We start from the raw sequence: 12491 nt of genomic DNA, 5'->3' as shown, positions 1-12491 counted from the left end.
ACCCATGATACTTGACCAAGCAGATCCCTGAGGAGGCCAAATTCTCCTCTCCTGAAATCCAGGCCGCTGAACTTGTGTGCTTTCCTCACCACCCAAAGGATCTGTAATTCCACCATTTCACAGCCACTACAGACCCTCCTGGTAGGTTTAGTTCCTGGGAAGTCAGGGAAAAAAGGTAGGTGGGCTTAGTTATGAGTTATTAGGAAGGAATTGTTCCCTGGCGGGGTGGGCAGGCCCTGGATCCCTGGCAGTGCCCAAGGCCAGGCTGGACACTGGGGCTGGCAGTGGAAGGTGTCCCTGCCATGGCTGGGGGTCAGATTAGATAATATTTAAATTTTATCCCAACGCAACCCATCCCCTGAATCTCATTTGGGGTGCTTCAAGTCCTTGTGGAGCAGAGCTTGTGGACACAAGGCTGCTCCTGTCTGCCCACAGAGGGGCTCATCGACCCTTCCTGCCCTCTGTGCCACCTCCCTGCCACCCTGTCACCTTCCCTGCCCTCCCTGTGAGCCCTTTGTCATCTTCTCACCCATCCCAGCAGCGCTCCATGAACTCCAGCTGATTTTTTTCCTTAGAGGTGACATCCCCTCCTTGTCTCCCCTGCCTGTCCTTGCTAAAGAGCCTGTGGCTGAGGCTCCCCTCCCCACAAACTCTGGAAGGGTAAATCCATCCCAGCCAGACTCGTGCAAGCCCGCGGTGTGTCAGACCACAGCACCTACATCATATTTTCTGACACTTTCATCAGAAAATAGCATGTATCACGTTTTAGGGGCCCTTTGATCTTGCCTCAATGCATCACATGTATATTTTATGCAGTCTGTGCACTTGATTGCATTTATTGTGGCCAAGGCAGCACAATACACTTATCCACAGCTCCTACCGACCTCCCACAGCATCCCAGAAAACAAATGCATTCATTCAGCCTGCTTTTGATTTTCCAGCCTGGTGCAAATGATTAGTGACCTCTCCCAGTGTATTTTGAGGGTTGGTTTCCTCCATCTAGGGAGAGGTGTGCCTGCTGACCTCAGATGATGTGTGACCTCAGATAACCACAGCCCATCAGCTGGCAAAGCAAAGAAATAAATATTATTGTGACAAAGAGGCTGTTCTCCTGCCATCCTCCCCACCTCCTGTGCCCCACCTGTGTTTCCCCAGGTGGTTCCTGCTTCCTGAACATTCCCACACACGTGGAGCCTGAGTCCAGTTTGATATAAACTGCATAAAAACCCAATTATTCTTACTCACATGCACTGGTGAGATACATTTTGCTGCACTCTTAGCAAGCTAAATTGTGACAACAAGACATGTTTCTGTGTTGCTCCATTCAGAGGAATTAAAAAATATATATTTGCAATTATACATGTGCAACTGGAAGTTATTTTGCAATGAATGCCACCATAAAGCTGCACAAGAATATTTTGTGCAAATTCTGCCTTTTATATTTTGATTCTTAATCTAATGCAGAATTCCTCATTCTAAAATGTATCTATCTCTCTATAAAGAAAATTATGCAAATTAAATTTAAAAAATGAAAATACTTTGGGATCAGTAAAATTATCTTTATTTAGTCCTACTTAAAAATGATCTTTTAATTTTTTCTATTTGTTTTCTAGGACTACGTGATCACAGATCACTTAGTAATCACTAAGTGAACAAATTGGCCTCTTGTTATTAAATCCAAGGTATAAAATAAGTGTCATTGTGTTTACCACAGAAATATCAGAGACTGTGTATTTCATGATGATGTAGAGTGTTGATACTCATGTTAATCCCTTGAGCCCATTAGCAACAAATATGGGAGGATGGACATTGATAAATAGTAGCTATTCTGAAGAGATTTACTCATTATTTTCTCTTGTTGTCTTCACTAGAATTCCTGGGTAGACATGTTATGAAGAGTGTGAGGAAAACCCACTTTTCAGTTCTTCAGGAAAAGTCCTTGGATTTCACAAAAATGTTCATAACACAGTTACAATTCATACCAATAGTCAGAAAGCTTCAAGATGCAAAAATTTATTAGTGAACTGCTAATATTCTCAAAAAATATTCTAATATTCTCCATCATTCTCCAAAAATACTCCTCTTTTTGTGTGCAGCACTGTATTCTCATTTTTTGTGACTGGTAGATATATATAATAAGGGAAAATTGCAATTTTGTGATTTTTCTTCAGGAAGACAACATCTTGTAGTGAGTGCTGAGTGTTGACACTGCATGTTGGGCAGACAGCAGTGAGTGCTTGTGGATGGCTTTTTTTTTCTCTAAAAGATGATTTTTGGAGAAAGGGCACAAGCTGAAACTATTATAAAACAAAAGGATGTGTATTTTTACAAAAGGGCTCATTCAAGGTGTCAACCACTGAAGTTTCATCTCTCTTCAGTAAACAAAATATTTTTATGTCATTTAATTTTTTAAATTGTTTGAGAGCAGATGGCTTTTCCATGTGCTACTTTAATCCCTAAGCTGCTTCAGAAACTGAAATTAAAGAGTTAACTGTTTTGGGGAGCAGGATGTACAGCAAATAAAAGAGAAAAGGGGCAAGGGTGTGAGCAAATACCAGCATCTCATAGCAGGTCTGGGCTGCAGCCACTGCTTATCTTCTCAGAACTTAATTTGCCTATGCAGGAGTGGAGGAGAGAGGATAAGGACTGATAAATATCCCAGGAAATTTGACTTACAGGAAATCAAATTGTCATTTTACATTTCTGGTGCTCGTTCAGAGAGCAGAAAGATAGGGAAAAAAAAGTATTTTTAGACTTGTTCAAACCTACAAGTGTTTTGTATTTTTTTTTTAATCTGGAAGAACAAAGAGAGCACATTAAGGAGAGCACAGCACCAACTGCTGATTTTTCCAGAAACAAACTTACCTACCACAAAGACCCCATGGATGAATCCAGGAAAATGCCACGTGATATCTCTGCTCCACACTTGCCGCCACCGAGATAAGCTGTGTCTCCTCCAAGGTGTTGCAACACAACAGCTTCAAGTAAACCACCTCATTTTTCAAAAGTTTTATTGTTAAGTTTGAAGACTAGACAAGGTCGTACTGGTTTTACATCGCTCTACATGATTTAGGTATATACAAAACCATTTGAATATCACACAGCTTGAAAGGTTGCAAAGGTCGTTTGTGTCCGAGATACTTCTGTACTTACTGACACATCAGAAGCCAGCACTGAATATTATAGTTCACATTGGTTGTATAGCAAAGATACACTCATTTAGTATCCTTAGTCTTCAAAACTGACACTTAATTTGTGTGAAGCCATTCCAAAAGAGAAAGTCAACCTCGGATCCAGAGCCAGTTGAGGCGACGGGCCCTGAACGCCAATAAGAAAGGAGCCTCGTGCCAGTGCTTTATTTCCCAGGCTATAAATGTAGCATATTACCTAGCAACACAAAGGTGAAGCCTGCCTACAAATACTTGGCTGGTTCAGGGTGAAATTTAATTAGAAGAACACTTTTGGCCTTGTTCAATGTCACTGTTAACAATTAAAACAGAAGTGAAGGATCATTTCCGAGTTTTTCTCCTGTCCCCTCTTTAAGGGACATCTCCTGTCCTGCACCTCTGTTTATTTGGGGCCGGTTGTTTTCACTGGGAGAGAGCAGTTGTGTTAATTTATAACTTGCCCCTTATGGCAAAGGTATGCACCTAGACAACAAAATCAAATCAAAGGGAAATAGTTAAATTCTATCTCCTAATCTGATTCCCACCTGTTTTGTTAAATCTGAAGGATTTCACTTAAACCAGGAGCTATTTCAGACTGACACTGCTGACATTGGGACCAGAATTTGGTGCTGGAAATGCCATTCCAAGAATGCTTTTTGGTAGCTGAGGAATAATAAATTCCTAGCATGCAGGTTGAAACTGTGAGGGCATCTGATAAATGGTTTTTAATAAATGGTCACGGAATATTATCACCAGGTATGGAGCTGTCCTCATGAAGACTGACAGCTGATCCAGGACATGAGGGTGAAAACACTCACCACAAAATTAATACCAAATTAAAATTACTGTGTTACATTACAGGAAAACTCTGTATGCAGATGAAGGGATTACAATTACTTTACTAAACTGAGAAATATTAATTTAAAAGCAAAACGGAAGTTGCAGAAGATGAATAACATGAAAAAAACCCCAACATTAAGAACATAAACCAAATATTTCAGAAGAACATTAACCAAAGTTTTTAAACTAGGAAGTCTAATTTTCTGAAATGGCCTTCTGTTTTTTGGATACAGTGAGTTAGTGAAATATCTACACTATTCTTCATATCTGTAATTAAATTCAGGGTCAACTGCTCTTCCATAATAGGAAAATGTATTTAAACCTGTTAAAGTATTGTATGTGCACACCCTAAAGAGATAGATATTACTAGGGTTTTTTTTAATTTACCTTTTTATTTTGTTTTTGACCTAAAGCCTAAATTGCAAAATGTAGGCAGTGGATAATGTAGGGATAGACTTGTCCTCCATTATTCAGATTTTTTTCTCGCTAGAAGTACCACCAAATTGATTGACTTTCTCTTTAAAATCGCTCCTTTTGCTTGAAGACCACTCCATATATACATCATTAAGGAATGCTGTTAACACAGTTACAGACAAGACAGTAACAGTCTAGTGGCTTTTGTTATGCAGCACAAAGTAAAAAATAAAGAACAAACTTAGCAGTGTTGCACAGGACCTCAACATTTTCTTACACATACTTTTACCTTTACAGGACTCTTCTTTAGAAGTCTTTAAATGTCTAAGCCTTATAAAATAAATACTTGTATAAATACAGTTTAAGGATTAGGTCATTTTGTAGAGGCAGGGTGTTCTGTTTGCTAAAATGTGACAGTTTAAGTGACACTATCAGAAAACCGCCACCATTATATCCCCAATTCTTGTATGTAAAATTCCTGGCTGCTATTCTAGAGTCTTTCACAGTTCAATGGATAATATATATTTAGTCTGTGGTGGAGAATGTGTGATTAAATGCGGGTTTTTTTGAAATCCAAACCATTTTGTTTCCAAGGTAAACTTTGCCCTTTGCAGACTGTGGGCCAGCTAGCTGCTGGCCTGGGAAGCAGTGCCCAAGTTTAGAGTTTTGGTGAGAATGGAACAGTGACAGAAAGTATAATAAGTTCAGTGACATTTGCTAAAACATGCAGCAGCATCTCTCTCTCACTCTCTCTCTCTCTCTCTCTCTCTCTCTCTCTCATTCTCTCTTTCTCTCCACATCAGCATGTTATGAAATTAAAAGGTTGGCAGTAATCCCAAGTGCTGTTGTTTCAGGTCCCCTCACTCCCCGTGCTGGGATCTTTTTTAGTCTGAGGTGCTGCTCTAACCTAGTCACAGATCACTTTACTCCAAGGGAACTTGGATTGCTCTTCAAAGATTGGTATTGTCATCTCAATCAGCAGGGGAAACTGAGGCATGGGGGAGAATGTGCCCCCTACTTCTCCACTTTTCCTCCTAAAATCTACTTTTTAAACTGGGGTTGCTATCATGCTGTGTGTGAAGCATTCCTCTAGATGGGGCATGATAGGAAACAGCCTCGTGGTGGCTCATTGGTGTGTGTCTGAAAAGAATTTTTAGGAGCAGAGGGTGACCAGGGACAAGCTTTGGTGTGCTCCTACGTCACCTCTTACCTTTTTGGGAGGAAAGCTGTGACTTTAGGAAGAGCCTAAAGAGGGAGGCTTTCCTGGCAGTAAGGGAGTGATTCCTCCCATGTGTCCTTTAGCACCTGGTTCCTTCACGCCACATTTTCCTCCTTGCTGGAATTCAGAGCGTTTGTGAAAGCGGTGATGGGGTGGGCAGGTCACAGTTTTGAGGCTGTGTGCTCACCCCTGGAAAAATCATCCTGGAATGGGATTTCTGATAGAATGCATGGGCTCCCAAGATGAGACACCACAAGTGCCCTGGTGCCTCACCTTAGTCTCCAGGAAAAAGCACAGAAACTTTGAAAATTCGTAAACTTTGGCAAATTCATTAACTTCATAATACACTGATTTGGTTACATATGCAAAACAGGTAACATCTTTCAAGGAAAACAACACCAGCACAGTGTGATACTAAACAGAAAAGATGGAGGCCATGTCTACAGCATGCAAAATAGAGAAGGAAAATGGGGCAGTTAGGAAAACCCTCCAGGTGCGTGGACTCTGCTGTCTGGATGAAAGTGGTGAAAGGTAGCTCGTAACACCACAGGTACCGTGTTTTAACAGTACCAGGGAGAATTTCCCAAAATATATGTCGTAAGAACTGACAGTGTTTGATAGGCACAATTACTATAATGCAGTCATCCCCAAGTAAACTTATTGCTAAAAGCTGCAGTATCACTTTTTGCAAGTAAGATGATGGTATGGTTTATGGAGAACTCGTCAGCCCAATGTTCCTGAAGCCGCAAATGAGCTTCATCACACTATTTCTCTTTCCTTGTAAAAAGGATGCTGCTGTTTTTTTTCTTTTTTTCTCTATTTCCCTCAACGCATTTCAACTGGTGGTGAACAACTCAGAGGAGAACTAGGAGGATAATTCCACAGCAGAAGGGACAACACCAACAGATTTTTCAAGGGCAAAAAAACCGATTGGATCGTTTTAAAAGGGCAGGCTTAGACCTCCTGGCGAAAGACAGCTAGCGGCCTACCATAAAAATGAGCGAGCACTGGTTCATGGAAAAACCCCACTCAGCATCCTACAAGCTTCTTCTACAGCAGGAGTGGGGCGGGCTCAGTCCTCAGCTGCACAGCCCAGCAGCTCGGACCGCAGGGTGATGCGGCCGTACCACGACCAGGGCAGGATGCGCACGTGCCGGGCGTAGATCGGCGGCTCGATGACGTTCTTGCGGTGCGTGTCGTTGTCAAAATTCCCCTGGAACACCTGTGGGGAAGCAACGGGGGAGGTTTTAGTGGAAGTTTCCCCTGGAACGCCCGCGAGTGTGGCATTCGCGTTCCCCTGAACGTGGTTTCTTCACCCAGGGGTTTTCTCCTGGGAAGCTGAAAGGCAGAAGGGGAAAAGGAAAACAAGTCTTATCATATTTGCTTCTCCTGTGTTGTGCTCATGTGGAATGTGTTTGGATGTTGTTTACCCACAGGTGATTGCTTGGTTGGACTCTGATGTGAGTTGTTTTGACTCATTGGCCAGTTGGGGCCAAGCTGTGTCAGGTGTAAGAGCCTAAATAAGGGATGCAGGACTCCAGGCGGCTCTTCCAAATGCAGTTTATTACATCCAAGGTGTTACAGCAGCCCAGGGTCGTGGGCAACAGAGCCTGTGCCTACAGCTGTCAGCTCCAGCTGCAGGCAGGCTTTGAGACCCTTGAATTTTGGTTACAATGCATGATGTACTTTTCTTTGCTGAGTATCTCAATACAGTAGAACCCATCTATACCTTTACTTTTACCTACAGCCTATCATAACTACTATAATTACCATATTCATGTTACTATTCTCCAATCACTAAGAGTTAGCACATTACAGTTTAAGCTAGAAGTTGTTTTTCAGTTTTCTTGCAGTGGAAAATTCTGAGACCTTTTTTCTCCTTGCAACATCTGCTGACTGTTTGCCTGTGCTATCTTTCTGCTTGGTAAAAACATCTTGTTTGAGGTGGGTTTATCCTTTGCTCTAAGTCATAAAACCCCCTTCTAACTAACCAACCCTTTGCCTCCTTGGTTATTCAGTGAGAGTGGCTCAGCAATTCTTTCCTTCTATATCAAAACTTGCTTCCATCTCTATTCCTTCTTCAGCTTCTACATTCAAAAATCTTTCTGTCAAGCATACATATCTCTGAGACTTTCTTGTTAAAATTTCATTCTTCCCAACAGTCGGGACTCTGGGAAAAGTCATGAGTTTTCATTATTATCTTTTTAGCATTCAGTAAGTATCCTTTCTGTATTCTTTAGTATAGAATAGTAGCCTTTAATATAATATAGTATCATAAAGTAATAAATTAGCCTTCTGAGAACATGGAGTCAGATGCATCATTCTCTCCCCTGGCTGGGGTTGCCTGCACTTACAATATGCAGGGAAGTTTTAAGGCTGACCCAGCCCATGGTGAAACTGGATCTGGATCCGTGATGGATTTTTATCTTCGGGATGCGCAACTTTTAACACTGTTTAAACTTAAGGTTTATAGTGGCAAAGAGAAGGTTGGGATTAGGTTTTAGGAAGGAATTCTTCAATCTGAGGGTGGGCAGGCCCTGGCACAGGGTGCCCAGAGCAGCTGGGGCTGCCCCTGGATCCCTGGCAGTGCCCAAGGCCAGGCTGGACACTGGGGCTGGAGCAGCCTGGTACAGGGGAAGGTGGCCCTGCCATGGCTGGCGTGGCACTGGATGAAATTAAAGGTCCCTCCCGACCCAAATCTATGATTCCATGAGCCCCTGCCTCTGCTAAATCTTGTGATTCATTCACACTCAGCCCTGGTGAAGGCAGAGTCTTCTACTCAAGCTTCAGCCTCTGTTCCGCCAGGGCCACGCTCTGAAAGTTACGCAAAAATCATTAACATTTAAAAAATTAAATGTCTTTTTACTTGGCATTTGTACCATCTCAAATTAATCCCAGGAGATCCTGTTACTGCTTCCGAGGAAATAACATTAATAATTAAAGTTAAGAATTTTTATTGTATCACTTATGAAAGTTGCTGGGATGCAACGATATAAACCCTTGTAAAGATGGTGATTATCAAGGATGTTATCTTCTCATGTCAGACAAAAGTCAGCAGATGAATTAAGAGCATCAGGCTGTGATAAAAGTAAAACATCTTAGCTCAGTACAGTGCATGTTATGATCTTATTTGTACCTGTATTGCTTAATCCACAAAAAAGTGAGTTATAAAACTCCTATCTGTGATAAATCAGTGCCAGATTTTCCCCCTGCCAGCCACTATTTAAATTCAAAGGCCACAGCACCAATTTTTGGCAAAATGATCAGATTATCCCCTTGGGTTATTTTCAGTTTTTATGGGAAATGTTCATTCTCTTAAAATGCCAGCCAATTCACTTCTCATTTGTAATAACTGAACCTGATGGCTTTTCGACTTAAAATGAATGACTGTTGTTTGCATCATGCAGAGAAGAATATAGACCTCCTGGAGAAGTGCTTATGTGACTGAATTAATGCAGAATTACAGGTTTCCTAGAAGTTCTTGGGAAAATATCAGAATTTGAAGTGCCAGCTGGCTGATCTAGCATTTCAACCCCGATTCTGGTTCCTTTGTGGCATGGTCACAAAGATTTTGGTCTCTGTGCTGAACGTCTTTGGATTTTGGAAACTTCTCTCCAGTGCTGTCCTTTGAGGACATCAAACAAAATCCATCCCCTCCCCAGGTGATGCTCTTTTACAAGTGATAAATTCCCCTTCTTGTCTGCAATCACAGAAGTGGGAGCATGAAAGGATGTGGGAGTTCTGATAGATGGATAAAGCAGCAGAGAAAATGACCACAGAAACATCACTTTTGTGAGTCTAAGGGAAAAAAAACCACCCCAACAACCAAAATAATTTAGCACAGGGAAAATTGTTTGCTGCCCAAGTGCAGTGTTGATACATAAATCAGCAGGAGCTTGGGCTAACCAGGTTTGCACCTCAAGTCCAGTTTCATTTGTAGCAAAAAATTGCATTACTACATTCATAATTGAAATTACAGTGGCACCTCCCAAAACCCAAAATGCAGCTAGGAAAGCTTAAAAGCGTTTTTCTGGTTTTTTTTTTGGGTTGGTTTGGTTTGGTTTTTTTGGTTTTGTTTTGTTTTTTGTTTATTTGGTTTTTTAAAATTTTTAAAAATTTTATTTCTTGCACATGCATGTGAAATATCTATTTATATTTTTGCCAGGCTAGACAAAGGAACCTTTCTACAGTCCCAGTGTTCATATCTGAATACAGATATGAAAGATAAATAAAATTATGTGATGCAAAACCAGCAACAACTACAGCTGAAGGAGGGAGGATTATGTCATTTACTTACAGCATGAGAACAAGAATTAAATTGTATTTTTAACTTATGCATGATTTAATTATCACTTGATGTCTAACTCATCTATCTCAGAGATTATTTTATGCAAATATGAAATACACCTTTCCTCAAAATTCAAGATCTAGTTTCAGGAAATTAACTAAATGTGCTAGATGAGAAGAAGGATTTTAAGGAAATGAATTTATCAGAAAATAAGGGAAGCATTCTCAGCATCCACAAGTGTGACCTGCATAAAATACAACATTCTAACAGAAATTTACTGTTCTTTTCCTGTGGCCCCATGGCACATTTCTTATGGGAAAAACTCTATCCTTTCCCCCTCTTCATTTACTTTTGGCCTCAATTCACTTATAGAACCAAGGAATTTGAGAAGCAGGGAGGACAAAGGACGAAACATTACTTATCAGTAGGAAAAAAAGCTATTTCTGTAGCTAAAAGTATTTTTTTTTAAATCTACATGTTGTTTTATGCCTAAGCAGTCAATACTAAATGAGCCACCAAAGTAATTAAAACCCTTGAAAAGCTTATGCCCCTCAATGACCACTTCTCACATTTGTTCCTGAGCAGTTTTTTTTCAGGAGAGCTCTGAAGACTGCCATGACTTTTTAAGATTTCTGAGGCTGATGTTGTAATTACAACATGTTAAAAAAAAAAATCCCAATGGTGAAATAACCCCAGGTGATTTGTGCTTAAGAAATAAATAAAGACCAGAATGTAAATTATCAATGTGTCAGTGCACACAGCCAGTGCACACCTTCAATTTCAGCTCTGGGTGAGGTCTGCTCCTGCCTCGTCCCAAAACAGCAAATACAGAGAAAGAAGCAGCAGGAAGAAGGGTTTTTTTGGGAGTTATTAAGCAGATAAGTCTCTCCAGCCAGAGAGGAGATATTGTAGATGTCCATAAAACCATAAGTGGCGTGGTGAAAATCGATATCAGGCAATATTGCAGTGTCCCCTCAGCAGGGCCAGGAGGGGACAGGCAATGACAGCAGGGTCATCCAGAGCCATCTAAAGGTCACAGTTCCCCTTTCAACACATAATTAAACCATGGCACAGCTTCCACAGCCTTTAACCACTGCTAAAGATCAGATAAATTGTGAGGGGGAAAACCAGCTGGGGCTATTAAGGACATGTACAGGAAAAAAAGAAGAAAAATTCAGAGCTAGGAAAGGGCACCAGGGAGGAATAACAACCTTACTTTTCCTGATGCCTCTCTGGGCTACCTAAAAACAGAGGCCAGACAGAATGAAGGGAATTAAATGTGGTTATGTTTACTGAAGGGCCTTCAGATACATTTTGGGCAGGCAAAGCCCATCCAGGGCCTACACTCAAAAATGGACCACAGGCCATGGGTTTTCACACTTTTGTAAATTTGGTCCATTTGCATGTTGGGGGTTAATGTTCCAACTACAGCTTCAGCTAATGAAGTCATTTACCCCAAGTTTTTCCCCCAATTCACTTTTGTTTGCATTTCTGGGCCCTGGGGCAGTGAGGCCTCCTCGATTGCCAGGCCTGGAGAGGCCTGGGACAAAATGGGACAGCTGACACTGAATGTGGAGTTTGGAGTTATGCACTAAAGAACTGCAGGATCACAAATACATTAAAAATATCAAAGCCACATTCCTAACGCATCATTCCAATCCACAGGATGCTCCTTCCTTTGTACAAAGCTTCACCCTCCCAAAAACCAGTGGCTGCCACGTTACAAGGTGACTTTTCTTTTCTACAAATGGATCAAAAAGCTCCTGCTTTTTGCCAACCCTGCTGCAGAACATTTCAGATTTTACAGTGTATGTATCTGTTTATGTCAGTCTGCACACTCCAAAGGTGCAATTTGCTGGAATATTTACTCAGCAGCTCCAGCAGTTTTACACATGCAGACCTTCCACACACTCCTCTGTAGCTCAGGCTCTTGCAGCTGCTGTTAGAAAAAAAAAAAACATACCAGAAAATGCATGCTGCTGTACTTTTAAATATGATACATTTATTCATTATTGCTTTATGGAAAAAGAGTGAAAGACAGGAAAATAGGTACTGATATTCTCTGCTGAAAAGTCTGAAATACAAACAATTCTTTTTTATACTTGTGTCCAGCAAGCAATTTGAATGTCTTGATTTCAAACATTCAGTGAGATTTTTCAATGTAAACAAAGTGTTTTATGGTGTTAGCAGAAAATCCAGATAATGACACTGTAGGTTGATTAGAATTTTAAAAAGAAAACTGCAGTAAGACAGAATAATTTAGGAGAAATACTTGAAGACTAGCACCTTGGGGAAAGGAGTGTTTTCTGCTGTACCTTAACAACATTTTTCACACCTAGCAGAATATTTTAAAAATGTTATTTCACAGAGCAGTTAATCCTGCTCATATAAGAGGAAAAATATTTTATAAAGAATGTCCAGTCATGGCTCCTATTTGGAGCTTTCTTCTATGCAGAACATCTCAATATTCAGAAAAATAAAGGTGGCACGTGGATGTGTTTGTGAGCACATGCATTTTTGGAGTGAATAAGAAGAGAAAAAGTAATTTTTTCTCTCAGTTACT

General features: G+C 40.8%; 1 protein-coding gene across 1 annotated transcript in view; it reads right to left on the bottom strand.

Annotated features, from left to right (window-relative positions):
- Nucleotides 1–2994: 2994 nt before the first annotated feature.
- EDIL3 (EGF like repeats and discoidin domains 3) overlaps nt 2995–12491 on the bottom strand; it is a 242251-nt gene continuing 232754 nt past the window's right edge. Inside the window, exon 11 of the mRNA XM_039696365.1 lies at nt 2995–6862. Within this exon, the coding sequence (XP_039552299.1) occupies nt 6713–6862 (150 nt within the window). The 3' untranslated portion in view covers nt 2995–6712. The remainder of the gene's footprint in view (nt 6863–12491) is intronic.

The sequence above is a fragment of the Passer montanus genome, unplaced genomic scaffold (assembly GCF_014805655.1).
Source record: "Passer montanus isolate IOZ18808 unplaced genomic scaffold, ASM1480565v1 scaffold97, whole genome shotgun sequence".
Lineage (NCBI taxonomy): Eukaryota > Metazoa > Chordata > Aves > Passeriformes > Passeridae > Passer > Passer montanus.
This window is presented reverse-complemented; position numbering and strand designations above follow the sequence as displayed.